This window comes from Panthera onca, chromosome E2 (assembly GCF_046562875.1).
Source record: "Panthera onca isolate mPanOnc1 chromosome E2, mPanOnc1 haplotype 2, whole genome shotgun sequence".
In the NCBI taxonomy this organism is placed as follows: Eukaryota; Metazoa; Chordata; class Mammalia; order Carnivora; family Felidae; genus Panthera; species Panthera onca.
Genome location: NC_138353.1, coordinates 54,497,446 through 54,524,651, shown reverse-complemented (window position 1 = coordinate 54,524,651; position 27,206 = coordinate 54,497,446). Strand labels below are relative to the sequence as shown.

General features: G+C 46.2%; 1 protein-coding gene across 2 annotated transcripts in view; it reads right to left on the bottom strand.

The window, feature by feature from the left end:
* The window catches only part of GAN (gigaxonin), a 65,939-nt gene that overhangs the window by 23,272 nt on the left and 15,461 nt on the right, over positions 1 to 27,206 (bottom strand). Inside the window, exons 2-8 of one of the 2 annotated variants that reach the window (XM_060650056.3) lie at positions 12,295 to 12,409; positions 9,571 to 9,921; positions 6,598 to 6,815; positions 6,258 to 6,379; positions 2,965 to 3,077; positions 1,897 to 2,046; positions 701 to 837 (exon numbers count right to left, since the gene is read on the bottom strand). In XM_060650056.3, the coding sequence (XP_060506039.1) occupies positions 701 to 837; positions 1,897 to 2,046; positions 2,965 to 3,077; positions 6,258 to 6,379; positions 6,598 to 6,815; positions 9,571 to 9,921; positions 12,295 to 12,409 (1,206 nt within the window). The remainder of the gene's footprint in view (positions 1 to 700; positions 838 to 1,896; positions 2,047 to 2,964; positions 3,078 to 6,257; positions 6,380 to 6,597; positions 6,816 to 9,570; positions 9,922 to 12,294; positions 12,410 to 27,206) is intronic. The other variant, XM_060650057.3, reaches the window with a different exon arrangement.

Genomic DNA, 27,206 nt, shown 5'->3' with positions numbered 1-27,206 from the left:
ATATCAGCTATTGGATTTACAACCTGTGGTTGTAAATGGATTGATTCCCTAACTCCTCTTATGCTTGTTGTAACACCATGACATACGGGGTTTCATGAATATGTGGGTCTTCCTTTTTAGGAAATGGATTATTCATTGACTTTTTTAAAAATTTATTTATTTATTTATTTATTTATTTATTTAATATGAAATTTATTGTCAAATTGGTTTCCATACAACACCCAGTGCTCATCCCAACAGGTGCCCTCCTCATTGCCCATCACCCACTTTCCCCTCTCCCCCAGCCCCCATCTACCCTTAGTTTATTCTCAGGCCTTAAGAGTCTCTTATGGTTTGCCTCCTTCCCTCTCTGTAACTTCCCTCCCTTCCCCTCCCCCTTTATTTATTTTTGAGAGAGAGAGACAGAGACAGAGAGAGTGGGCGGGGGAGGGGAGAGACAGAGAGAGACGGAGACAGGATCCAAAGCAGGCTCTGCACTGTCAACGCAGAGCCTGACGTGGGGCTGAAACTCATGAACCATAAGATCATGACCTGGGCGGAAATCAGACGCTTAACTGACTGAGCCACCCAGGTGCCCCTCATTTACTTTCAGAGAAACCAAATGCCAAGTTACTTTCAGAGAAACCAAATGCCAAGTCAAGACAAAGGTTCATTTGAAAGAAAGGGGGGATCTGCAAAGTCCACGTCCACGCTCTCCTACCTTCTCTCTTTTAGCGGACAAATAGCAGTCCACTGCTGGGTCCTTGGGTCGTAACATTCCACAGATTCGAAGAGTTTTCCATATGATCCTCCGCCCATGGCATAGATTTTCTTTTTCATAGCTGCATAGCAGCCAATCTGAAAGGAGAAAGCAACAGAGGGGAGGCAAGACTGATTATTCAAGTTAGACAAAGGCTACCTTTAGTCTAGAGGGCACCCTAGGGTATCTGGGAAAGGATCTGACTTTTAATAGTCAAACTATGGTGTTTTCCAACCTCACAAACACAGGATTTTAAAAACGAGAAGAGGAGGAAGCACACATACTGTTTGTCAAACTCCATCTAATACTGTTACACTGAGATATACAAATACCCTAAGTTTTTAAAGTTTATTTATTTATTTATTTACTTATTGAGAGAGAGAGAAGAAGAAGGGAGGGAGAGAGAGAGAGCACATAAGTAGAGGAGAGGCAGAGAGAGAAAGAATCCCAAGCAGGCTCCGCACTGTCCATGCAGAGCCTGATGCGGGGCTTGATCTCACAAACCGTGCGACCATGACCTGAGCCGAAATCAAGAGCCGGACACTTAACAGACTGAGCCACCTGAACCACCGGGCGCCCAAAGCCTAGTTGTTAAGGGGGCTTTCCAGGCTCTCCATTCTTCCACCACTCTTCGAAGATTCCAAGATTTAGATTCCATCTTGAACGGATGTCACTTAGTTCCTGCTCCGAAGTGAGCAGGGACCGATAGTGGGAACCCAGCACTTGAGCTGTAAATACCCACGGGACTGCCCGAAGGTCTGGCATGATCAAGAGCCCCTCCGTCCCACACCAGGGAACGGGGGCCGTGTCTTCACTCTACTCAGTCTGCAACGGAGGTTCTTGCCTGCAAACTGCGTCTCCTCAGGCCTGAACAATGATTGAGAAAACAGGTCTGGAAGACCTGCTCGCTTCCTAGGACAGCGCCCTCAGGACACATCTGGCAAGCACGGGTGTGGACACCGCAGGGCCCACCATCAGGGTGAGCACTCACACGCTGTCCTGGCGGACGGCTGGTAACAGAGGCGAGCCACCGACAGCGACAGAGGTTCGCGACACTCGTTCTTCTAACGCTGTTGATCCTACTAAAGGGCGTGTGTGGGAAACGAGCAAACGCTAACTTTAAAACCCAACGAGTAATCCCAAGACATGGTTCTCACCTTTCTAACCATGGTCAGGTCAGGTTGCTTTGTCCAGGTTTTAGAATAAATGTCGTAGCGCTCCATGGAGATCAGCTCTTTCTCACCGTCTTCTCCTCCTAAAATGTACAGCATTCCATCTATCTCCACAATTCCAAAATTATGCCGCGGCTGAAAAGACAGCAAAGGTCTCTGCACACAGAAGGCCAACTGCCAGACTGAAAGCAGGTAGCCACACGCTATTACAAATTACAGATACCATGATATTCCAGAGTTCCAGGCTCAAAGCCTTCTCTCTCAGATATTTGTGATTTCGCTGGCAGCTCACCCTTCTGCCACAACAGACAAAGAACCCCCATCCCGGAGCGATTCCGAATAAGGGAACCACCCATGTGATAAATTCACTGGTAGAATCATTATTTCTCACTCGCCGTGGCTCACAACAACAGTACCTTCTGGGTGAATAAAATTATCCGTGTTTAGTTAAGTGTTTCCAGGTTGGTGTGAAAGCCAAGTAAGAGCCACAGCAACAGCGCTGCCTGAGGCTGGGAGAGGCATGGGGGGGGAGGCCAGGCTCACGCTAAGGCCATCTGGAATGACAGAGGCCTGAGGTAGCTCACACTCGTTTGCCAGCAAATACTTCCTTAGCGTCCCCGCTGTGCCCGGGATTGTCGCAGCACTGAAGATAGAGCCCTCAGCACACAGACAAAATCCCCGGCCACCAAGGAGTTTGTGGGAACACTAAAAATGCCCAGCACGTGAGAAGGTGCCGTGCCTCACGAAGAGAAAGAAAACAGGAAGTGTGGTGGGAGCCGAGGGGCCGACGGAAGGCCTCCTGGAGAGTGCTGTGAGGACACTGAGGGAAACAAGGAGCGAGGTGCAAGGGCATCTGGGAAAGATCCCAAAGCAAGAGCGTGCGTAGGCTGGAGAAAGGCACAGGGAGGAGTGGGAAGGTGGGCACTAGCACAGTGGGGGTGGGGGGCGTGTGGCAGGCTCCCTGCTTCTCCTCTCACATCTCTGCAAATGCAAAACAAAAAGCGCTAAAGGGAAGAAAGACACCCTCTCAAAGCAAATGAAAAAGCTTTTTACCTCATTCATTGGCGGCAATGCAGTCCACGTATTTGCATCTGGGTCGTATTTTTCTCCTGAGCTCAGGGTCTGCTTATTTTCATCTTGGCCCCCAAATACAAACAAGAATCCCTCTGCAAAAATCAAATGAGACACACAAGGAAGTTGAAACTTTGGTCTCCACCCCCCTCCTGCCGAATATAAACGCCCCAGCTGTAGAGACAGTATGTGGAGACAACTTCTCTAAGTACAACAGCAGTGGGTGTGAGGTCTTGACCACAGTTCACTGGATCCTTAGTGAGGGAGCCTAATCACATCTGAGAGTCACTATGACTATTGTAGCTCCCTCAGCACCCGAATGCGTTCCCACTGCCCTACAGCATACAACCAAGACTGACACCGCCCATGCAGACACTGGGCAGCCGCATCAATTCTATTTCCCCTTTATGACTCTCAGATGGCTTCTCATCTACAGCCCACGTCCGCTCATTCAAGACCCAGGAGCACTCAGATCCAGGGCACCGTGGGCACTTCGTATTCAAGACAGGATCTAAGAGTCACTGTTCAACTTCCTGTTTCAGGTAATGGTGGATCCGGTTATTTATACCAATTCTTGTGCAACACAGCTAACCTCCTGGACCAAACAGTTTTGAAATGAAATAATCTTCTGAAAAGAGAAGAAGCCAACAGGACAGTATGGCAAAGCTTGAGATAAAGCGGGAGCTGGAGAGGTTACCAACCATGGAAACTGTTTTGCTCTGAGGGCATTTACCAATCTGGGAAATTTCCAACCTATCCTGTAAGGCTTTGAGGGCATGAAAAAGACAGAAATCAAAACCCCAGGCCCATAGAAAGTGTGGCTTCTGGCAGGGGAGCCTCTCCCAAGTTCAACCAGAACCAGAACCCAGATTTAAATCTCCTTGCTTGTCTGGAAGACCTCAGGGTTTGCATCTGATTTCCAGTAATTCCAAATTTATAGTGTTTACAGGCAACTGGAAGAAACAAACGTAAAACTTGTGTGGAAGAAAGTACCTTTATCTAATCTTTAGATTAGAATATTCTAAGATTCTAGAGCACCAAGTTATTCCTATAAACACTTTTTAATAAAATCACCAGCACCCACCCAAAGATACTAGGACATAGAAAGCAGACTATGAAGAAGAACCGGCAACAGAAGACAATAGGAAGCAGCCTTGCAGAGACTTCAAATTTCAAATACTGGACTAATCAGAAAGCCAACAAAATGACAAAGCTTACTATGTTTAAAAACTGAAAGACACATTTTAAGATAACTCTTGGGAAAAGGGGACTACAGAAGTGACACAGCAGATTTAAAAAAGATCTAAAGAGAATTTCCAGGAATAAAAAAAGAAAAAAAAACTAGATTACAAAAAAAATCCAGTAGGTTGGTTTAATGGCAGATCTGTCAGTGTTAAAGAGAGCACTCATTAAATGGAGGGTACATCAAAAGAAATCACAAAGAGGGCAACACATGGAAAGACAAACACATGGAAAACAAAACAAAATGAAGGCAGGAGGCTGAGGACAGAGCAAAAAGGAGTAGCCATGTTTAATCTGACTTCCAAAAAGCAGGAGGAGAGAGGACAATGGAAGAAAGGCGATATTTAAAGACATGAACATGAATAAGAATTTTCCACATTTGAGGAAAGGCCAAGCCACAGAGTTAAGATGCCCTGAAATTCTATACCCAGCACAAGTATCCATTAGGAATGAAGTCAAAATAATGACATTTTTAGACAAACAAATCCAAGTGTTTGCTACCCGTAGACCCACGTTAAGGGAAATTCAAGAGGATGAACTTCAGGGAGAAGGAAAATAATCCTAGATGGAAGGTCTGAAGAAGAAGAAAGAAAAACAAAGAAAGTGGTGGATAGGCCGGTAAACAGACACTCCATAGATACATATATAAAACATAGATGAATAAAACATGTTTATATGTAAATATTTATTCATAAAGTCCTATTTTAATACTGCAAGACTGTGGAACATGAAAAACAGCAGAAATGCACTTAGACTTTGATAACTTAAGAATACAGGCTATGGTTTCTATGATGACTTTCAAAGGAATATAGACAAAGACTATAACTTCTAACCTGGAAGAGAGGGAAAAAAGTGAACGACAAAAAAAAAAAAAGCCCATCAGTTAAAGCAAAAAAGAGGGGGCACGGGCAGGAACAGGAACCACTCGGTCACCTCACAGACACACTCACTACAGCTGGACACAACCCCATCCTCGCTGTTCAATGTTTCTGAAGCACCAACCCCTCCAAGAAATCTTGCAAAATTCATGACACTGGAACCACAGTGGTGGGTGTACGTGTGTGAAAATCACGAATATATATACATACTATGGGAAGAAAATGTGAGGAAGCTAATTCTGAGAAGACAGAACAGGGAAATCAGACCCACATCCTGTTGGCTACACCGCTGCCTCCCGCTGCTTATTCCTAACAATTAACTTCAATAACCTTGGAACCCACAAAATGATTCCACTTCTGTCCTATGGTTTAGCTTTAGCCAGCTCTATAATCTGGTACAGCTTTCAAAATCTTTAAAGCAATGGTAGCGGGCAAGCAGAGACTATATAAGAAGAGGGGTTCCAGGAAGACGATTGACAGTAATTAGAATTTAGTGAAATGGCACCTGTGGGTGAACCCAAGCGGGCAGGCCCAGGTGCAGAGAAAAGCAGCCAACAGTCAGAAGGCAGCAAGTACAACCTTTCCCATAACCTCGAGGAAGGCCTTTGAATGATGTGGAGCTGTTTTCAAACTTGCAAAGGTCAGTGAAAGATACTTTCTATTGTAATGTAATTTGAAGCCTTTGAAGGAAAGTAATATTTTCTGAAGTCTCACACGAAATGCCTGCTTTCACATAACAGCTTTACTTTTGATACAGTTACTATAATTCTGAATGGCATGAATTTCAAAAATGGGGCTGGTGTGGCTCAAAGGAATTCTGTGTTCAGGGTGTGGCCACACAGGCAACTGATGGGAAGAGTCACTGAGTCCTGCTTTTTCATCAGTTACATCATCAGGGAAAATGCTCCTCTACTAAAATTCTCAAAAATAGCTCGGTATGAGAGATTCAGGAGCAATAAAGACTGACAGAAGACACTCTCCTCCTTACAGAGTCTCGAAGGCTAGAGCTAGACAGAAGATGTCACCAGAGAGATAATACAATTATCTCTCAAAATTAAACTTAAATCTCTACAAGGTTTTGCGTCATTCTGTACAGCCCTGACATTACATATTACTTGATCTTGTGTTTAAATAAAATTGACCACAGAATGGTACCTGCTGAGAGAACTCCGTGGTTAATTCTTGGCATGCTTAAAGGGGCCAGTTCAATCCAAAGCTGCCTATTAGGGTCATAAAGAGGGCACATACATCGCATCGCTGCTGTTGGTTTCCGGGAACTAAGGAAATAAATAATTGATTAGCAGTTAAAGTGCTTTATATAGTTCTGCTCACAATAACGATGACTAGTTTCATTGCTCTCGAGAACGCTTAAAACATTTTTAAAACTCTATTGCCATGATGCTTAGATACCAAAAACAACACTATGAATCCCTGCTCGCGTGGAAATAGCTCTCCCCTTACACGACTGTTGAAACGATTCACGTCCAATACTCACACTCTCTCTTCTCCACCCACAGTCACGATGCACTCGGAGTAACCCCGCGGCTTGAAGTTCGCCAGCATGGCCTCCCCCTGCTGCGGCTGACTCAGAGGTATGTTGCTGCACTCCTTGACGATTTCTCGCACCAACGGTTCGTTCAGCATCTGTTCCCGTAAGTAGCTGGAGTCTAACCCTGAAACCCAGAGCGCTGACATCACGTCCTTCATGTGGACCTGCACGACAGGGTAGAAAGAATGGGGAGAAAAACAATGAAGGATGCAGCACACAGCGTTTAGAACATCCCTCTTCTGGCTCACGGAGACCTGAAATGATTAACAGCTCATCGGCGGGCAAGTCACAAGCGCGGGCGCTGCGTGAATATGCTTTGCCGGCCCCTTTCCTTTCTACTTCCCACGGCCTTAATAAATAATACAAGTTTAACTTGAAAAATAATCAGTTCTGGGGCGCCTGGGTGGCTCAGTCGGTTGGGCAGCCGACCTCGGCTCAGGTCATGATCTCACGGTCCGTGAGTTCGAGCCCCGCGTCAGGCTCTGGGCTGACAGCTCAGAGGCCGGAGCCTGTTTCGGATTCTGTGTCTCCCTCTCTCTGACCCTCCCCCATTCATGATCTGTCTCTCTCTGTCTCAAAAATAAATAAACGTTAAAAAAAAAATTTAAAAAAAAAAGAAAAAGAAAACTAATCAGTTCAGATTTAGATCTGATACAGCACCGAGAAGTTTCAAGCGGCTTTCTTTACACCCTGAAGGGTCACCTTACCAACGGGAAACCTTGGAGCTCGGCTGGAGTGGCCTTATTTCACACGGCTGGATGTGCTGGGAGTTCAATCACATTTACGGAAACGTTACACACAGTAATAGCTTGATTCGATATGGTGCAACAGGCAATGAAAATGGAGCAACATTAATATCACAAGATTGGGACGCCTGGGTGGCTCAGTCAGTTGAGCGTCTGACTTCAGCTCAGGCATGATCTCGCGGTCCGTGAGTTCGAGCCCCACATCGGGCTCTGTGCTGACAGCTCAGAGCCTGAAGCCTGTTCCAGATTCTGTGTCTCCCTCTCTCTCTGCTCCTCCCCCACTCACGCTCTGTCTCTCAAAAATAAATAAATGGTAAAATAAATAAATAAATAAATAAATATTACAAGAAAAATATATAAAAGCCAAAGTTCACAAGAATCCTGAGTACTCTGTGTTTCTTCAATTGTTATTGTTAAAAAATATCTAACATGTATAGTATGAATTATATACTTTTCACAATGGATCGTTAAACTTGAACTGACGGCAGCATTCTACACACGAGGCGAAACTCCTTAATGAAGAGTTTTTCTTGATTTGGCAACAGTCGTTTTAGAGTATACTCTTCTGTATCCTGAGTCATACATAACAGCCTTTAAGATATGAAGTCTGTAAGTCTTCGAACCAAAGGAGGAAGAAATGCCTCTTGTTTCCCTGGCAACCTCATCACTTGAAGAAGAAAGGAAGGGGCAGCTAGTGACGGTGGTCTCCACGAGTAGCAGCGAACTGAGAACGCTCCTATCTCCTTTCCTCATCCACCTGCCTAACGTGGAAAAGAGAGCGCTAACTACCGCACTGAGACTACAACCATACAGCAGCGTGTATTTCTGTATCATACCATGTAAGAGTTTCTATCTATAATATAGTAGTCCATCATTTCTACAGAATTAGAATTAAAAGTTAATTCTACAGAATTAGAATTAAAAGCCTACAGAATTAAAATTTTTTTTTTTTTTAATTTATTTTGAGAGAGAGAGAAAGAGAGGGAGAGAACGTGAGTGGGGAAGGGCAGAGAGAGAGGGAGAGAGAGAGAGAATTCCAAGCAGGCTCCACGCTGTCAGAGCAGAGCCTGATGCCGGGCTTGAACCCACAAACCGTGAGATCATGACCTGAGCCAAAATCAAGATTCAGACGCTCCACTGACTGAGCCACCCAGGTGCCCCAACGGCCCTACAGAAGTTTCACTAGAACCTCAGTCAACAGTTACGGAGAACAATTAACAATGCAATGACACATTCTGAAAACTACTTTAAAACCTGACATAGTTCTTTTTTTGCATACAGTAATCGATGCTGGAGTCTATAAATATTGGACTCAAAGCTCTGTGATTTCCTCCGGCCCCCAGTGTAGAAACAATGTGGCTCTAAAGCCTGATATTCTCTGAGACCCTTCCTCTGCAGCTGTCGCTCCCAGACTCATCCCATCTAGAACTGCATCACCATGAAGACGGCAGAGAGCTCTGCTGCCTTCTGCTGAATGGTGTCCATCACCCAGGGAGAGCCCCCTCCCCTCACCCGTCTGCCAGAGCCTGTGTGCCCCCTCTCGCTCCATGGCCTCTGTCAGAGTCCCGCACGGGTTAGCCCAGTAATGGTGGACAGAAGGATGCTGAACAAAAGAGTGGGGACGCTGAATTTCTATAATCTCCAGCCTAAGCCTGAAATGCATTTTCCCATTAAAAACAATGTACAAGAGAGATCACGTTCCTTACAAGTACTAAAGGTTTCATTGCTATATTACGAGTTATGTGAGCTTTTGCAGTGTGGTCTGAAGAAACAATGGCTCCAGTGATCCTATGCAAAGATGTACCACAGACACCTTTTATTTTTTTAAATGTTTTGCTTATTTTTGAGAGAGAGAGAGAGAGAGCAAGAGTGAGCAGGGGAGGGGAAGACGGAGAGGAAGACAGAGGATCTGAAGTGGGCTCTACAATGAGAGTGGAGAGCCCGATGTGGGGCTCGAACTCACGAACCGTTCGATCATGACCTGAACCAAAGTCCAACGCTTAACCGACTGAGCCACCCAGGCGCCCCCCACAGACATCTTTTAGATCACAACTTTGTAAGTCCATCAGGCTGAAGGGGAAAGACAACACATCTATTCTGTGGATTAAATAAACAAATGAATGACATAAGTAAGTAAGAAGGCAAATTAGACCATGTTATACCCCACAGGTACCTTTCTTAGCTCTGTATCGTGTGCTATCCACCGGATCACTGCTTCAAACACGTATCTTTCATTGCCAACATTTAACTTCTCCAGAGAAATCACTTCTTTAAGCTTCTGTGGACTGAGTTCTAGGAACTCTTCTGTGCTGCTGACGTCTCGGAAATGAGTCTCCAGGTACTCCGTGGCCAGGTAATGGACGTGGTGCAGGCAGTAATGAAGTGCAAAGTCGCGGATACCGATGCAGTTCTCTGCGGCGATGCAGCCTTCTAAAAACTCACAGCACAGAGTTTTCAGATCCGTCAGCAGGAGCAGGTCCGCTGCCTGCACAACATCTTGGATTGTGTCTTCGCTCAGCCGGATCTGCAAGAGTATCATCAATATTTTACGTTGGAATGTACAGATTGAAAACCCAAACCGCTAACCTATTAGGCCGAACCACACGAAAGCTCCACTTTTGTAGGTGAAAGATGATCGAATGAATATTGGCAACGTCACACGGTCCAGCCTAGGGCTTCTTTGTCAAGAGGAGTTCGAGGGCACCCGGTGAACCCTCACAAAACATGAGCAGCACGTGGCCGGCTGACTTTTCCCAGGGCTTCCCTTGCTTTACCGACATGAACCACCATGAACCCTCCGCAGGCGAACCGTCCACCCTGCTCACTTCCAGGCCTATGTGCTGGGAGTGGACAGGTCCGCATTCTGTGGTCAACTGAAGGAGGTTTCTTTAAATGCCAGCCCCGAAACTGTGGCACATCTTGCCTCCAGATGTATCACATTCCGTCTTTTGCCAGGTGGCACGTCAGACACGCCACTCTAGCCCCTTGGCGAGGGGAGGGCCACGCTGCCCGAGAACCTCATTCCCAATGCCAAACATCGCACTCGGTGCGACCCGTGCACTCTGGTCTCAAAGGTACTCTCTGGCAGAAATCCCTAAGGTAGTATTTCTTGTTTATCGTTACGAATTTCGCTTTTCCTTAATCTTCTGATTCTTCTTCCTCCACCCACTTGACAGTTTCTGCACGCAACATGGAGGCGACGTAAAGAAACAAGTCTCTACAAGACCGCCACCATCACAACAGTCCAGATTCTCCTCTCCCAAAGAATGGATGCTTCTCCCACCCTCGGAAATGAGAGGGAGGGATTCCAGGTTACAGGACCACAGGGAACATTTTACACATTCTGCACCACAGATGCAGAAAAAGAATGTATGACTGCCAATCACCTTAGAAAGCGAGCAACACAACTGTGGAAAGAAGTGTGTCGAGTAGGTCACAAGTAGGGAAACCTTTCCCTTTTACTTGAGGTGTTCAATTCAGCCACATAACAACAGCTAGTGGTACACCAGTCAGATACACGCATGTGAAAACACCACGAAATTCCATCTCAATTAAGACTAGATTGTCAAATCAAGAGTTCGTTATAACTTATGCTGCAACTATGGTTTTAAACCATAATTAATTTAAATTGGGGACAAAAAACACAGAAGTCAATCTATAAATAAGGTTTCAAGATTCAAATCCAAGCCTGAAAAGGAATATGCTCTTATTGGCTTATAACTTATTATAGCTGCTGCTGAGCTGATTTTAAAAGTGAGATGAGAGGCTGGTCCTCAGCCTGGTTTTGTGATGCTCCCAATTTTGTGATGCTTCGGTATTTTAAGGACCATCCCAAAATTAATCTAAATTCATTTATTTTTAACAATCACACACAAAACCTTACATGCCCACAACCCCCCCCCCCGCCCCCCACCTAGCGCTCAGAGGAAAGAGAAGAGTGTTCAGAGAAAAGAAAAGGGGAGGACATCATGAAATTAACCCAAAACCTTCAAAAGGAATGACAATCACCAAGGTTGACCAAATGAGTATATTCAGAGAAGGTAAGCAGTGTGTCCAGAATGCTTAGAAAACATGGAGGAGATGGCTCTTACAAACGAGAAAGGTAAAACAAGATGAGGAAGGAATAAGGGAGAGAGTAGGAGAGAAGCTCTCAAAAAGACTCAAGATAAAATGCATTCTCACATAACTAAATGTAAGATATGCTACGTTCCTCCTGTCACAAGCCAGCCCTGGTGCGCACCTACGGTCATTCTTGGGAGACCTCGTGCTACACTTCAAACCACGTAATCAGGGACTAGGGGCTCGAGGATGGCGAAGAAAAAGAAAGAAGTCTAATCACTCACTTTCTTCGCTGGGCTTCATTAAATCCCCCAGAAATGGAAGTGGGCACAGAGAGCAAAGGGACACGGGCAAGAACGGGGTACAGCAGGGATATTGGTCCTACTGAGGCAACAGGAGCCAGGAATCATGAATACAGGTGCCTGCCATTAGAGTAAATCTCAAACTCTTTATTTCTACAAAATAAACTCCCACCGCCCAACGAAGCTCCCATTTCCAGGCTATGGGTACAGAGTAAGACGGGAATTAAGATTTAAAAACAAACAAACAAAAAAAGACAGCCGTGGAAGGAGCACCCAGTTTCTTCCTCTCTCACAATGGAAGGTGGAGGTCGGAATGATAAATACAAAAACCGGTACGGGGTGAAGATTCTACCCAGTCTGCTCTTAAGAACAGAGCCCGGCAAGAACAGAGTTGGGTGCCATTCCCAGCAGGAGAGGCGCGTCACACGGACAATGACAGATGAAGAGGGTGGGGCTGCTCCGTCACAGAATGATGAAGGAGACCCTGACCTTGAGAGGCTTCTCCTTAGTCTTCCTCCCTGTGTGTCTCATCATACCTGCCCACTGAAGATGTAATCCAGGATCTCTCTCATAACCATTACCGATATCCCTTCAAGTTCAATCTTATAGGTTGATCCATCATCTTTTGGAGGATTATAGTTTAACTTTGTCCTAAGAAAGGGAAAAAAATGTAAAATTTCTATGAAAGAACAGACATAGCTGTAAATATTTATGCAGTAAAACTCTATAAAGTAGATTATTTATCAACATATGAACCCCAGCTGGGAAATGTAGCTTCTTAACTTTAGGTTAATATACAGATATTTTTATAACTGTCAACTACAAAACACTTGTTCCAGGGTTCAGAACGACTTCTTAAAAACCAAAACAGACAACCACAGAACTGAGATCCACCTGAGCAAGGATCTCTGTCTACTTCACCTCGGGAGACCCACCCCATTAGGCTTATTTTTTTCATGTATTTAATTGCCTAATTATTTTCAATAATGTAACAAGGACCCCACGAGCCTACCACCCAAAACAAAAGCTGGGACCTTGACTTCCACCTGCTCCTACCCACACATTCCTTGTCCCCATTCACCCCTCTGCAGTGACTATCCATCCTAAATCCTGGGTTCGATCTTCCTTTGCTTCGTTGTTATTCCTGTACCCACGGAACCGCTCTCCTGGGGGTTGCAGCCGCAGCACCCTCGCCACACAGGTGCTGAATACCTCCTCTTGTTTGTGGCCACGTGCGTTTCCTCTTCTGCAAAACACACGCTACGTTCAAGTCTCTTGTTCATTTTTTTAAATTGGGCTCATTGTCTTTGTATTGAGGTGGGGGAGTTCTGCATTATATTCTTGATACTAATCCTTCGGCAGGCTTCGCACTTTTGTTAAAGGTGACGAAGAACGTGAAGAATTTTTTCACAGTGAATGCTTTTTAGGTCTTGTTTAAGAGCTGGGACCTTACTTGACGTCTAAAAGATGTTTGTAACTTAGCAGTGAACCTAAATTTGACTTAAGATCCCAACCCCACCCCTGGAGGCTGGGAACTGGTCGTAAGGGGCAGCTGTGAAAGGAGGGTGAGCCATGAGCAGAAAACACACGCAGGGTGACGGTGGTGATAAGGAGTCGAATTCCCAGGTCCTGCCTCCACGTACCTATGCGACTCCCCGTGAGGCCCTCCCCAGCGTCAGCGGAAGTAAGTGATTTACACCCTGAAGGGTGTAAGACTGAGGCTAGGTCTGGACAGGGGGGAATATCAGGCACGTTTGAGGGTGGGTATATACTGCACCAGAAACAGAGAGAGCAAAGACTTGTTTACATACTGAATGCTGCGACCATCAATCTTTTCCCCCTCAATTCTGCTCTTAAAATGTTAAAAACCAGACCTACATTCTCCAGACAAAAATACCTGGAGGATGTGATCGGCCCTGAAAGCAAAGGCCCAAAGATAAGGACATAGGTCTACCCCAAGAGCACATGACTTCAAAATTCTGAAGGAAAATTATTTCCCACCTACATTTTTATAACCAGCCAAATGTCAGGATAGGGCAGATATTTTCAGCTGTACGTGGTCTCAAAACAAACGATCTCCCATGCGGCCTTCTCAGTGTGCTGCTGGAAAACGTGCCCCAACAAACAAGTGAGTACATCAAGAAAAAGGAAGATTTCAGTCATGGAAAGACATGACCCAACTCGGGGAAGAAGTGCAGTGAATGCAGGGAATGGTGCAGAATGGTCTTAGGGCAACAGCTGTATACAAGCAGAAGGAAGCCAGTCCATCCTGGTGCCAGCGGGAAGCCTTGGGAAGCCTTGGGAGCCCCTGAAGACCCCGAGAAGATGAAACTGATGGGACAGATAATATATCTGGAGGTGCGAAGAAGATACGCAGACATCCTTGTTTCCTCCCTGTATTTCAGGTCTGCTGTTGCCCCTATAGTTCCTATTGAAATAAATTGTTTTCCTCAAAAGGTATTTCAGGGGCACCTCGGAGGCTCAGTCGGTTAAGCGTCCGACTTGGGCTCAAGTCATGATCACAGTAAATGAGTTTGAGCCCCGCATCGGGCTTGTTGCTGTCAGCTTGGAGCCTGCTCCTGATCTGTCTCCCTCTCTTTCTCAAAAAGAAAAAAGAAAAAAACATTAAAAAATAAAAAATAAGAGGCGCCTGGGTGGCTCAGTCGGTTGAGCGGACAACTTCGGCTCAGGTCATGATCTCGTGGTCTGTGAGTTCGAGCCCCGCGTCAGGCCCTGTGCTGACAGCAGGCTCAGAGCCAAGGGGCCTGCTTCAGATTCTGTGTCTCCCTCTCTCTCTAGCCCTCCCCCGTTTGCACTCTCTCTCTCACAAGTAAATAAACATAAAAAAAAAAAAGTTAACTATACTTTAAGAAAAAAAAGGGCCGGGGGCGGGGGGGTGGTGGTGGTGGTGGTGGGTGCCTGGGTGGGTCAGTCGGTTGAGCGTCCTACTTTGGCTCAGGTCAAGATCTCACGGTTCATGAGTTCAAGCTCCACATCAGGCACACTGCTGTCAGTGCGGAGCCCACATTAGATCCTCTGCTCCCCTCTTTCTCTTCTCCTTCCCCGCTCATGCTGTCTCTCTCTCTCTCTCTCTCTCTCTCTCTCTCTCTCAAAAAATAAACATAAAAAAAAAGTTGACTATACTGTCATGTGTGTTCACAATAAAGGATCCCTTTTAACGAGTACAGTTTTCTCTCAGCAGGTGGAAGTGAGAAATGGCTAAGAAAGAGTCCTGTAGATATGAGCACTATTTCAGACCTCTCTAAAAGCAGATCCTCTCAAAGCCCACGAAAAACGAATCACTGTACTATCGAAGTCTCTAAACATCTGAAGGCTAAATCACAAAGCTTTATAATGGTTTAAGTTCCGATCCCTACACGTGCCCCACGTCTCCCTACCCTGCTTCTGATCTCTCCTGGTACTGTCTGTGCACATTCAGTTCCTACCCGTCTCGTAAAGATTGGTTTCACTGCCAGTTCTACAAAAAGTGCTTCTCGGTCACTCCATCCTCCACAGGCTGCGCCTCTGCCCTCACCGCCATGCACGTAAAAATAATTTCTCCTGCTATAAATTTCCCAAGCACTTTATCTTACGGGTTCATCAAGTTCTGTTTTTATTGCAATATTTAAGTACATACCCCATTTCCTATCTATTTAACTGGAAGTTCCTTGAGGCCAGAGTCCTCTTTATCACCATAACTCTACAATGTAGCCCAGCAGTTTGCAAAGAACAGACCTTCAACAATTAATTGTAAAATACGTGTTTGAATTGATAGCGGTTTTTCAAGTGCTATCACAGGAGATCTCCCTCCTGCGTGATGTCAGGTACGGTGAAGCGGAACCAGAAGCAGCATGAGGAAGAACTTCTAATTATGTCACCCGTCCGACACTGAAAGGACTGAAGCACGGGGCTCCTCAAACTTCAGCGTTCATAAGAGCCATCCAGGGGTCTTGATTCAGAAGGTCTGTGCGGGGCCTGAGTGTCTGCATTTGTAACAAGGTCTCAGGCCGAGCGGATGCTGCTGGTCTCCAGACCCCTCTGAGTGGCCAACGGATGCTTCTCAAATTCCCCATGGTGGGTTTGGTACGTCCCAGATGAATACCTTGTGAAATATGTATATAATGAGGAGGGGCACCGGGGTGGCTCAATCGGTTAAGGGTCCAACTTCAGCTCAAGTCATGATCTCGCGGTTCGTGAGTTTGAGCCCCGCATCGGGCTCTGTGCTGACAGCTCAGAGCCTACCTCAGATCCTGTCTCCCTCTGCCCTTTCCCTGTTTGTGCTCTCTCTCTCTCTTAAAAGTGAACATTAAATAAACAAACATTAAAAAGAAATATAACGGGGATATAATGTACCACATGGCGACTACAGTTCATTGTACTGCATATTTGAAAGTTGCTAAGAGAGTAGACCTTAAAAATTCTCATCACAAGAAAAAAAAATTGGAATTATGTAAGGTGACAGCTGTTAACTAGACTTGCTGTGGCTATCATTTTACAATGTGTACAAGTATCAAATCATTATGTTGTACACCAGAAGCTAATACAATGTCACTTATACCTCAACGAAAAAATGAATTATTAAAAAAAATGAATTATTAAATGAAATAAAAAGACACATAATAAAATGTAGTCTCCAATGGTCTTATCATCAGATTCAAAAGACATACAATTACTCTGCCAAATTGTGACAAGTTTCTAAATTCTTGACCTCCATGTGTGCACCTGTATTATGGCAGGTAACCGTTCACAGCCCATCACCGGTGTAGTAGGCTGGGTGGCCACCCATCCATCAAGAACACAGTGAAAGCTGATCTTGAGTCCCTTCCGGTCCTGGCTGGTAAGAGTCACTCAAATCTATTTTGAAATAGTCTTGCTTCAGAGCCTACCATCATTCTGTTCTTCTCTCATTTCTTGGAGAGCTGCCATCCCTTTCCAACTTAGTAACCTCAAACGTGTCGTATTCTCCCTTTTTTTAAATATTTATTTATTTTGAGAGAGACAGAGACAGTGGAGGTGGAGGAGGGGCAGAGAGAGAGAGAGGGAGAGAGAGAATCCCAAGCAGGCTTTGCTGTCAGCGTGGAGCCGGATGGGGGCTCAAACCCACGAAACTGTGAGATCACGGCAGGAACCGAAACCAAGAGTCAGATGCTTAACTGACTGAGCCACCCAGGGGCCCCTCTCCCCCTTTTTTGTCTTCATTTTTTTCTGACTCCCCAACTAAGTCTCTTAATCCTGTTAGTTTTTGTTCCATTCTGTCTGACATCTATTTCCTTCAGTAAATACCTTAATTTATACAAGACCCACCAATTAACTATCCTTCTCACTCTCCAGACCAACACATTTTCTCCATAGCTTTCCCTTTCTTATCTAGAATTTTCTTGTCTTGTACACACCATTTCTCTCTCTTCTGCCACAGACAACTGAGAAGTCAGTGAACTGAACTCAATGTGTTGACTTAAAAAAAAAAAAAACAAAAAAAACTAACCCAATGCGTTAATAACTGAGTTTTGCTCTGAAAGCCCACAAAAAAAAAAAGTGGTAAATCAACTGTTCTTTTCTCTGTCCTTCATCTGTGCCCTAGGAAGCTATGGGGTCAGATGTAAATTTACTGGAAGTCACAATACCCTTGGGTTTTATTTTGATGTGATGTCGATTTATAAACTCTCTCCCGGAAAATGCGGTAGCCTTAACATATCACTTTGGAGAATTTCATCACACTCTGAAAAAAGTAGAAATAATTGAGAGTAGTACAAAATTGGGCCTCAGGTGTTCAGATATAAATATCCATGCCCGTCACGTTCTTCCCCAGTTTTGTTTCTAGGGCAAGACATTTCCCCTCTCTGCCCCTGTTTTCTCATTTGTAAAAAGAAGAGGTTAGATAAGGTGATCTGGGAGCTCTCCCGCCCCCATACGTTTCTGGACAAAGCTGCTGAAACAGGCCATCAAGTTAGCGCAGAGACTCAGCTCTGGAGGCGTCCTGTGGAGTCCCACAAGCCAACCGGTGAGGTATGATTTATGACATGCCTTCTGTGGGTTGTGCCGTGCAAGTTTATTTTTCCTCTGGGTGAACATTTATTTTCCATCCTATTGAAGTTGAACAGGTGTGAAACAAAATCAATTTTTGTTTTTTTTGTTTCTTTCTTGGCAACACTGAAGAGTGATTTTGTAAGAAAAAAAGTTGTTGGCTACTAGCTAAGAAGCTGCTGTAATAATTCTATTCTCACTGGCTGCCAAGTGCTGAGAAAGTTCAAGGTGTCTGAATGCCCAGGTAACCGGGCCTGGTCCTCCTCTTCCAAGAACCACTTTAGACATCACTGAATGGGATCTGATGTAACAGGGACAGAGAATAAGTCTAAAAGCAAGGAAATGTACTCAAATAGAATGCAAGAGAATGTAATGTTTAAGTCAAGATTTACAGAAATTCTGGGGTGATTCACGGGCATTACTCACAGAGTTTTAAGTGATTCATGTCACCTCAAATTGGGCCGCTGCCGGTATCAGGCTCTTTGAGATACGTGCAGAGGGGCTTAGGCTCCCCACTTCTATGCCCAACTAAGAATTTACGTTCCCAGGGGGAACCTGTTTTATATATGCTCCCCCCTCCTTTTTGATCTTCATGAGCTCCTAAAAACCACATCCAAAATGGATGTTTAGGGCAGTGAAACTCTTCTGTATGAGGCAATAATGACAGATCGCCGTCATCGTACATCTGCCTGAACCCCCAAAATGTACACCACCCAAAGTGACCACTAACGCAAGCCATGGCTCTGGGTGACAGCGATAGGTCAGGGCAGACCCATCAACTGTAACAGACGTACCACTCTCGTGGGGGCACTGACAATGGGAGAGGTTGTGCACGCAGGGGGAAACGGGGGTACGTGGGACACATCTGTACCTTCCTTTCAATTTGGCCGTGAACCTTACTGCTCTAAAAAAAATCAAGTCTGTTTTAAAAATGTATTGTTTTAGTCCCCGTTCAACTTAATGAAATCCAAATTTGCAGGTCAGATTTCCATCAACAGATGGCACCCTCTCATGACAAGGCCTTTTATGGCCTGCTTTCCTACGGGTGGGAAAGCAGGAACCCGTCTTTCTCAGCGCCCTGCCACCCAAGAACACCGTCTCCATGAAAGAAAAGCATTTACGTGGGTACCTGAGACAGGAGCAAGGGTCCCGGTGGGCGGCCCAACGAAGCCCCCAGGCCCCCCCACGGTGGGAGAGGAAGCAGGTGCCCCGGGCCTCTAGGTGAGCGCCCTCCCACAGCACCGGCACTGGTGCAGGCTAACGAGCCAGTCACCAGTCACTCAGCCCTCTTCCCACAGGGCCTAAGTCAGGGAGCAGCGGGCAGGGGAAGCAGGGGCGGGCGCGATGCCACAGGACCTGGCCGGGAAGTGCCCCCAGCCTAACCCTGCACGGCTAGGGCACAGATCACAAGTGGGAGGTGGGAAAGGGAGGAGAACGGGGCCGGGCCGCACTCCTCCCTTAGGATGGCGGGACAGCAGTGGGGCACATGCTGTTGGAGGCTCTGAACTGTTTCTTCCCCTTCACTATTTCCATGAATCTCCCTCCACTCCCTTCTCTTGGCCTCCAGCTCTTTTTACCTAGACGGATTACGGTGTTCACTTGCTTACCACCCAACACCTCCCTCCTCACACAGATCCTGCAATGACTCATAATTTGAATGGGTTTTAAGAGGAGCTCCTGAACCTGGCTTCCCAGAATCTTCTGGCAAGCTCTTATAGAAAAACAGATCCCTGGGTCCCATCCCAGACCAACTGAGTCAGGTCCAAGACTGTACATTTAAAGAGTTCCTCAGCTGACTGTGACACATTCCCCGCTGCCTGGAATGTTCCCTCCGCCCCCCGACTCCCCAGTCACATGGTTTCGTACCTCACTCACTTCAGGTCTCTGCTCCGAAGAGTAGCCCAGGTACCACACTGTCGAAAATAACACCACTCCTCCCTTCCCTGCTTTATTTTTCTGCAGAGACTTTACCATCGTCTCATAAACCGCATCGGTGACTCTGTCTCGTTGACCGCTCTACCCCCTTACCTCATGAAGTGGCTGGTTCTGAACGGGCACCTGACAAGTATGTATGAGCTTAAAGTAACAGCAGCACAGGGGCAGCCCGGGTACACACAGCATTACTGACCGGCCGGATGGTCGTGAGCTTTTCCGCACAGCATCCCGCTGGCTCGGCCACACTGAGGGGAGCATCCTACAGACGTGTGCTGTAGTCGGCGACTCCAGAAGTCCGTGTTCCACTACGGCAGAGCGGCCCGAACGCCCGCAGTGCCACCACCTGCCTGTGTGCTCCAGCCCGTGTATGCTGGACTCTGAGGTGGCCGTACGGGAGGTCCGTGGCCTGCGAATGGACCCAACTAACTGGACGCTCCCTCACCTCACTCTGCTCACCACCCCCAGCGCGCTGCATGGAAATTGCAAAGATTGGGAAAGGTTTCCGGAAAACGAAGGGTTCGCTGTTCAGGCGTCGCCCTACCAACCAGGCCTATAGTACGGAAGCCGGAACAGAACCACTTCACTACAGAAGACGCAGGAACAAGTCCAGAGAGGTCCTGGCCACAGTGCTCTCCATCCCTGACCACCTCCCTGCCCCTCCCTCCCCGCACACAAGGGGTCACAAACACGTCTTCTGTTTTCTGTCTGATAGCGCATCATCCACTATGCAGATGAAATACAGTGTTCCTATTTAGATCTGCTCTGAGTTACCAATTACATCAATATCTGGAAGAGATACGAGCACAGAAAGTGTATGCCTTTGAGTCATGTGATCTGAACAAAGGAAAAACGAATCTGAAGGAAGATAATGCTTTTAGAAAAGAGAACACACAAAGCGGGAACCACCTTCAGCAGCAGGACGGTGTGTGCGCTTAGGTGCCAGGGTCGGGTGGGGCCATCACAGGGACTGTGGACAAGCACAGCTACGAGTGACATCACTTACACCTGCACAGGCACGATGACCCTTGGCGGGAGAGACACGAAGTGTGACCAACCCAGTAAAAACTGTAGTGCGAGGCCAGCGACTTTGCTATAAGGTACGGATTCAGAAATCAGACCTCAGCTAGTGGGTGGGCCCCAATCTCGAGGAACTCACAAACCATTACCTCTAACCACGGGCTTCAGTCAGTAAAGTGAAACGTTACGGTTATTTATTTCTAGGAGTGTGAAGCCTCTAGCATTATATCCCCCAATAAACCTCTTTCCAGCCTGCTGGACGGCTGTTCTTCCCCAGGTTGACCCCACCTTAGGATGTGGGGCTATTCTCTGCACAGCTGCATAAGCCAGGAAGTCAGGAGTCTAACAAATAACAGAAGGAGTGACTAAGTTACAAGGCACAAGTGGACATGAAAGTGAGCGAGTGAAAGTTGGTGAGGCATGGGATACTTCCATGATCTCAAAGTATCGCCCCATAAATGACTTATTAATTACACAGAAACAGTGGATGAAACCAGGGGACGCCATCTTTAACCACGTGATCAAACCAACATTAGCAACGTTAGGACAAACCAACGTTAGGGGGCCCTCACTGGGTGCACGGAGAAGGACGCCACATCACTCCTGTGGTATTCCTGTCACAAATGCAATGCCCTGAATCTAATTGTAAGAAATCAAACAAACCTAAGGGGAGGGACAGTCTACCATGTAACTGAAGAGCACCCACCCAAAGTGCCAAGGCCAAGAAAGCTGAGGGAAGACGGAGGAACTGTCACAGGAGTGACGCAGGAGGAGACCAAGGGGACGCTGCAAACACTGTGCTAAGTATAACGGAGGCAGAAAGTCAACTCTCTGGGGAGAGGGGTCAGAAAAGGCTTCACGGAGGTGACACCTGGTGTCACCGGGCCTCAGCTGGGTGTTTCACACGGAGAAGGGGGGCCGTGAAACGCGATGGTGTGTGCATTGTACATTCAAGGAACGACAGGTGCAAGTAGTTCAACAAGGCCAGAGCAAGAGAAATACAACATGGGTGGAGCAAGCCAGCTCCTGGAGGACCTACACACACACACACACACACACACACACACACACACACACACACAGTGTGGACTTCACCTCGAGGGAAATGGAGCTGCACGTGAGTTGTTGGGTTTTTGTAAACCTTTTATTAATTTTGATTAAAAGCACTTTTAGATGTACATTTTTAATGTTTGTTTATTTTGACGGTGGGGAGGGGCAGACAGAGAGAGAATCCCAAGCAGGCTCCACGCTCAGTGAGGAGCCCGACGTGGGACTTGATTTCACGAGCCTGGGATCATGATCTGAGCCGAAACCAAGAGTTGGATGCTCAACCAACTGAGCCACCCAGGGGCCCCAAATCTATTTATTTTAAAATAATTTTAGACTTGGGGTGCCTGGATGGCTCAGTCGGTTAAACGTCCGACTTCGGCTCAGATCGTGATCCCACGGTTCGTGGGTTTGAACCCCGCGTTCGGCTCTGTGCTGACAGCTCAGAGACTGGAGCCTGCTTCTGATTCTGTGTCTCCCTCTCTCTCGGTCCCTCCCCCACTCATGCTCTGTCTCTGTCTCAGAAATAAATAAACATTTAAAAAAATTAAAAAATAAAAAAAATAATTTTAGACTTACATAAAAGTTAATCATAGAGTTCCTGTATACCCTTCATCTAGCTTCTGTTAATATTAATAGTCTCAATAATCTTACTACAATTATCAACACTAAGAACTAAAGATTGGTACAATACTGTTACATAAACTATGGACTCTATTCGGATTTCACCAGTTTTCCCTGTAATGTCCTCTCTCTGGGTGCAATCTAGGGTTCCAAACGCCAGTTTATGATTGTGTCTCCAAACTGTACCAGTCCATCTTTCAACGCCCTCTTTGGTGACTACTTGTTAATTATTTTGTACAATGTCCCTCGACTTGGGTTTAATTTCTTATGATTAGATTGAGGCTATGTGTTTTGCACAGGAACCCTACAGATATGATGTGATGTCCTTCTGTGCATCGTACAAGGATGTCGATCTGTATGATATTAACCTTGGCCACTCGCCCAAGATGGTGTCTACTGGGTTTCAAGTTAAAGTCTCTATTTATCCCTTTGTTATTATTCCAACTAATAGAGGGATAATTGAGAACATACGAATATCCTTTTCTCCTCAAACTCTTGCCCACTAATTTTAGTATCTACTGGTGGATCTTGCCTGTAACAATTATTAGTATGGTGTTCAAATGATGATGTTCTATTTTTTTACATTTTTAATGTTTCTTTATTTTTGAGAGAGAGAGAGACAGAATGAGCGGGGGGGGGGGGGGGGGGCAGAGAGAGCGAGAGGGAGACAGAATCCAAAGCAGGCTCCAGGCTCTGAGCTGTCAGCACAAAGTGTGATGTGGGGCTCAAACCATGAGATGATGACCTGAGCAGAAGTCAGACGCTTAACCGACTGAGCCACCCAAGTGCTCCATGATTTTCAATTCTCTTATTCTGCCCACATTTATTAATGTAAATTCTTCTGTAAGAGCTATTTCTTCTCTCCATTTATTTACTTATCCACTCATTCATTCGCTCATGCCTACATACATGGATGTTTCTTCTATTCTGTGGCTTTTATTCCAGTGTTACTGATATTCATTTCCTTGCTCAAAATGCCACAGCTTTGGCCACTCAGAGTTCTTTCACGTTGGCTCTATTGTCTTTAGAGCACCTCCTTATTTTCTGGCACAAATACTCTAGGCTCACGGAGTATTTTTCCTGCTCTAGTACCTGAATCAACCACGTCTCAGAAGACATTGGTTTTAAGTATTATGTAATTAATTACATTCTGGAAGCATCACTGTGGTAGCAGCAGTGTGGAAGATTGATGGGGACCGAGCACAGAGGCAGACAGACCAGCTCTGTCACCATTCGGAATTAGTAACAGCTGGAACTTGAGCAGCAGTGATGGTGAAGGCGAGGCAGGCTGCAGAGATCTGAGAGGTCAAAATGATGGGCCATGCCATCACTAGGTGCAGAGGGAGAGGGAGGTGCATCCCCAAGGACCCCCAGTTTCTCCCAGTGAAGGGAGGACCACCCACCTGGGGGAGGGGAACTAGCCTGCCAGGGTTGGGGGGCAGGGTGGCCCTGCAGCAGGCCATCAAGGCCTGGTGCTCAGGAGAGAGGCCAAGGAGCAGGCGACGTCTCTGGAGTAGATGATGTCGTGAGAGGGCGGACGGAAACCTGGGCCGCATCACCTTATCACGTATAGGGACAGACGGGAGGGGAGCCAGCAAGGCCGACTGCAGGTGAAAAGGGACAAGAGGCATCACAGAAGCCTGGAGAGACCAGGTGTCAAGAGAATGACCACGAGTGATACATACAGCAGACAGGTCAAGTCAGATGAACACTTCCAGGTTTTCGCTAGATTTGGCAATTCTATTTTAGCAATTTTATTTGTTTTAATTTGTTTACATTTATTTATTTTTGAGAGAAAGAGAGAGAAAATGAGTGGGGGAGGGACAAAGAGAAGGAGAGACAGAATCTGAAGCAGGCTCCAGGCTCTGAGCTGTTAGGACAGAGCCCAAGGTGGGGCTTGAACCCATGACCCGTGAGATCATGACCTGAGAGGAAGTTGGACGCTTAGCAATTTTATTTTTTTTAATTTTATTTTTTTTTAAGGTTTTATTTATTTTTGAGACAGAGAGAGACAGAGCATGAACGGGGGAGGGGCAGAGAGAGAGGGAGACACAGAATCGGAAGCAGGCTCCAGGCTCTGAGCCGTCAGCCCAGAGCCCGACGCGGGGCTCGAACCCACGGACCGCGAGATCGTGACCTGAGCCGAAGTCGGACGCTTAACCGACTGAGCCACCCAGGCGCCCCTCCCCTTAGCAATTTTAAAAGAACAGTTTTATGGAGTGGTAAGATAGGAACAGAGGGAAGGAAAAAGAGGAGAGGAGACCACGGACATGATAAAGAGAGACTCTTGTTTGAAGGACCAGGTGGTTGTAGCAGAGGATGCAGAGACGCATCCACAGGACATTTGCACGTCTCCTGTGTGTCAGTAGTGGCGGTGATGCAAGCACGTCTCTGTGCTGGGGCAAAGGAGCCAGAAGAGAAGGGAAAAAATATGAACTGCAGAAGGAAGAGCTATGCAACACAACAATCTCCTGGAAGAAAGAGAAGACGGGACGGCGGGCCAGGGAGAATCAGCCTGGACTGTGCATCTCTGCTCAGTGTGAGGCTGGCTTGCAAATCATCATTACCTGATCTAAACAGCTTTAGAGATGATCATCACAGCTAGGGTTTCCATGTCCAAAGTCTAAAAAATTTAATACTCTACGATCAATGGTCAACAAAAACTACAACCTACAGCCTGTTTCTGTACGCCCTTTGAGTTACAAGTGGTTTTTATATTTTTCAAAGGTTGTTAAAACAAAAACAGAGAATAATATGTGACAGAGGTGGCCTGAAATACTCTTTTTTAAAAAAAGTTTTACTTTATTTTTGAGAGAGCATGAGTAGGGAAGGGGCAGAGAGAGAAGGAGACAGAGGATCTGTGCTGACAGCAGGGTGTCCGATGCAGGACTCAAACTCACAAACCACGAGATCATGACCCGAGCCAAAGTCAGCCGCTCAGCTGACTGAGCCACCCAGGCGCCCCCTAAAAGTTTCTGATTCTTTACAGAAAAGCTTTACCAAACCCTGCTCTAAATATTTTTTAAAAAATTGTTTTTTACTAAGTTTATCTATTTATTTTGAGAGAAACAGAGATAGTGTGAGTGGGGGAGGGGTAAAAAGGGAGAGGGAGAGGGAGGAAAAGAGGGAGAAGGAGAGAGAGAGAGGGAAAGGAAGGGAGAGAGAGAATCACAAGCAGGCTCTGCAGAGCCCAGCGTGGGGCTCGAACTCACGAAACCGCAAGATAATGACCTGAGCCAAAACTGAGAGTCGGATGCTTAACCAACTGAGCCACCCAGGCGCCCCTAAATATTTTTTTACAGGAGTAAGCACACAACAGTTGAAACTCCAGTCTAACAGATATGCAAAATAGCAGGAACTTTGAGAAAACTCTTGCGAAAGTGACAAGGCCATCGTGATGGACCTGAGGGGGAAAAAAACCCATCAGATACGCCAGGGCCTTTCCGTGATAATCTAATCTTCCTGGGTGGCTTCTATCTTCAGAAACGGATATCCTGGGGTCACAGCCCCCAAAGTGGGTTTATATGCACCTACAAAAAGTACAAAGAAAAAAGAACACCAAAGCTTTTTTTTTTTCTGATTTGTTTATAGAGTCACTACTCAGAAGAAGAAAGAACTGGAAATTAAAATGTCAAAGGGGAATGATGAAGGAAATTGCATCACACAGCAATATGATGTAGTAACAGCTGGCCATTTACAAGGATGATTACGGGCGTTATACTGAGCTGTGAGACAGGATGGCTATAAAATGACTTCCAGGGAAAGATGAACCGTAAGTGATAGGTCCACTTGGCTTACGACTACAACACTTAACTACCCTGTTCACAACCAGAATTCAGGGTGACACAAGTAATTCTCACGTGATTTTCCATGATTTTTGTGTGTGTGTGTGTGTGTATATATATATAAAAAAAAAAGATTCTTAAAATTTAAATCTGGTTCTTGTAATTTTACAAGTAAAGCAGTCAATAAAATCACCTCTTAGAAGACAAGGTTTGAAAATGCACGTTAAAATTTTAAGACGAGTTCAAAGGCAGGATCATGATGCAGCAACTTGTGAAGCAAAAAATTCCTCTAGAATGAAACAAGTCGGAGCCCTCGTCCTGGTCACACCCTGACCTTTCGGAAACGCGCATAAAACAAAGACATTCATGCCGCGGCCTGTCAGACAGTTCCAGATTTTCTACCCGGGATGCATTTTCAGAGGCTATTTGAGAGAGGCGCCTTCTGTGCCCGTGAGGACCCCACGCACCGCGGTCACGTCCAGCGCCAGCCCTGTCATTTGGGGGCGCTTCTCACAGCGCTGACTGAGAACTGGCTCCTCTGGGTCTCTTCTGCCGCGGGGTACAAACGGACCTTCCCTTCCGAGTGTCTACCCACCTTCTGTTCTCTTTCGCGACGCGCAGAGTTACAAGGACGCTGTATGCCATTTCAAAGGCACAGGAGATAGAACTGAAAACGTTCAAAGGAAAAGTAAGAATTGATATGCATTTATCATTGTCTCTGTATTCATCCTTTTAAGGCAGTTCAAACCAAAGCATTAAGTGAAGGCTAGGAAACGGGGTTTTTTTTGTTTCTGTTTTTTTGTTTTTTTCTTTTTAAAAAAGGAGATGGCGGCGGTAGGGAAAAACAAAAACAAAAACACAGCCTCCAACACAGTCCCTTTAAGAAAGGCTGGGCTGGGGGCGCCTGGGTGGCGCAGTCGGTTAAGCGTCCGACTTCAGCCAGGTCACGATCTCGCGGTCCGTGAGTTCGAGCCCCGCGTCGGGCTCTGGGCTGATGGCTTGGAGCCTGGAGCCTG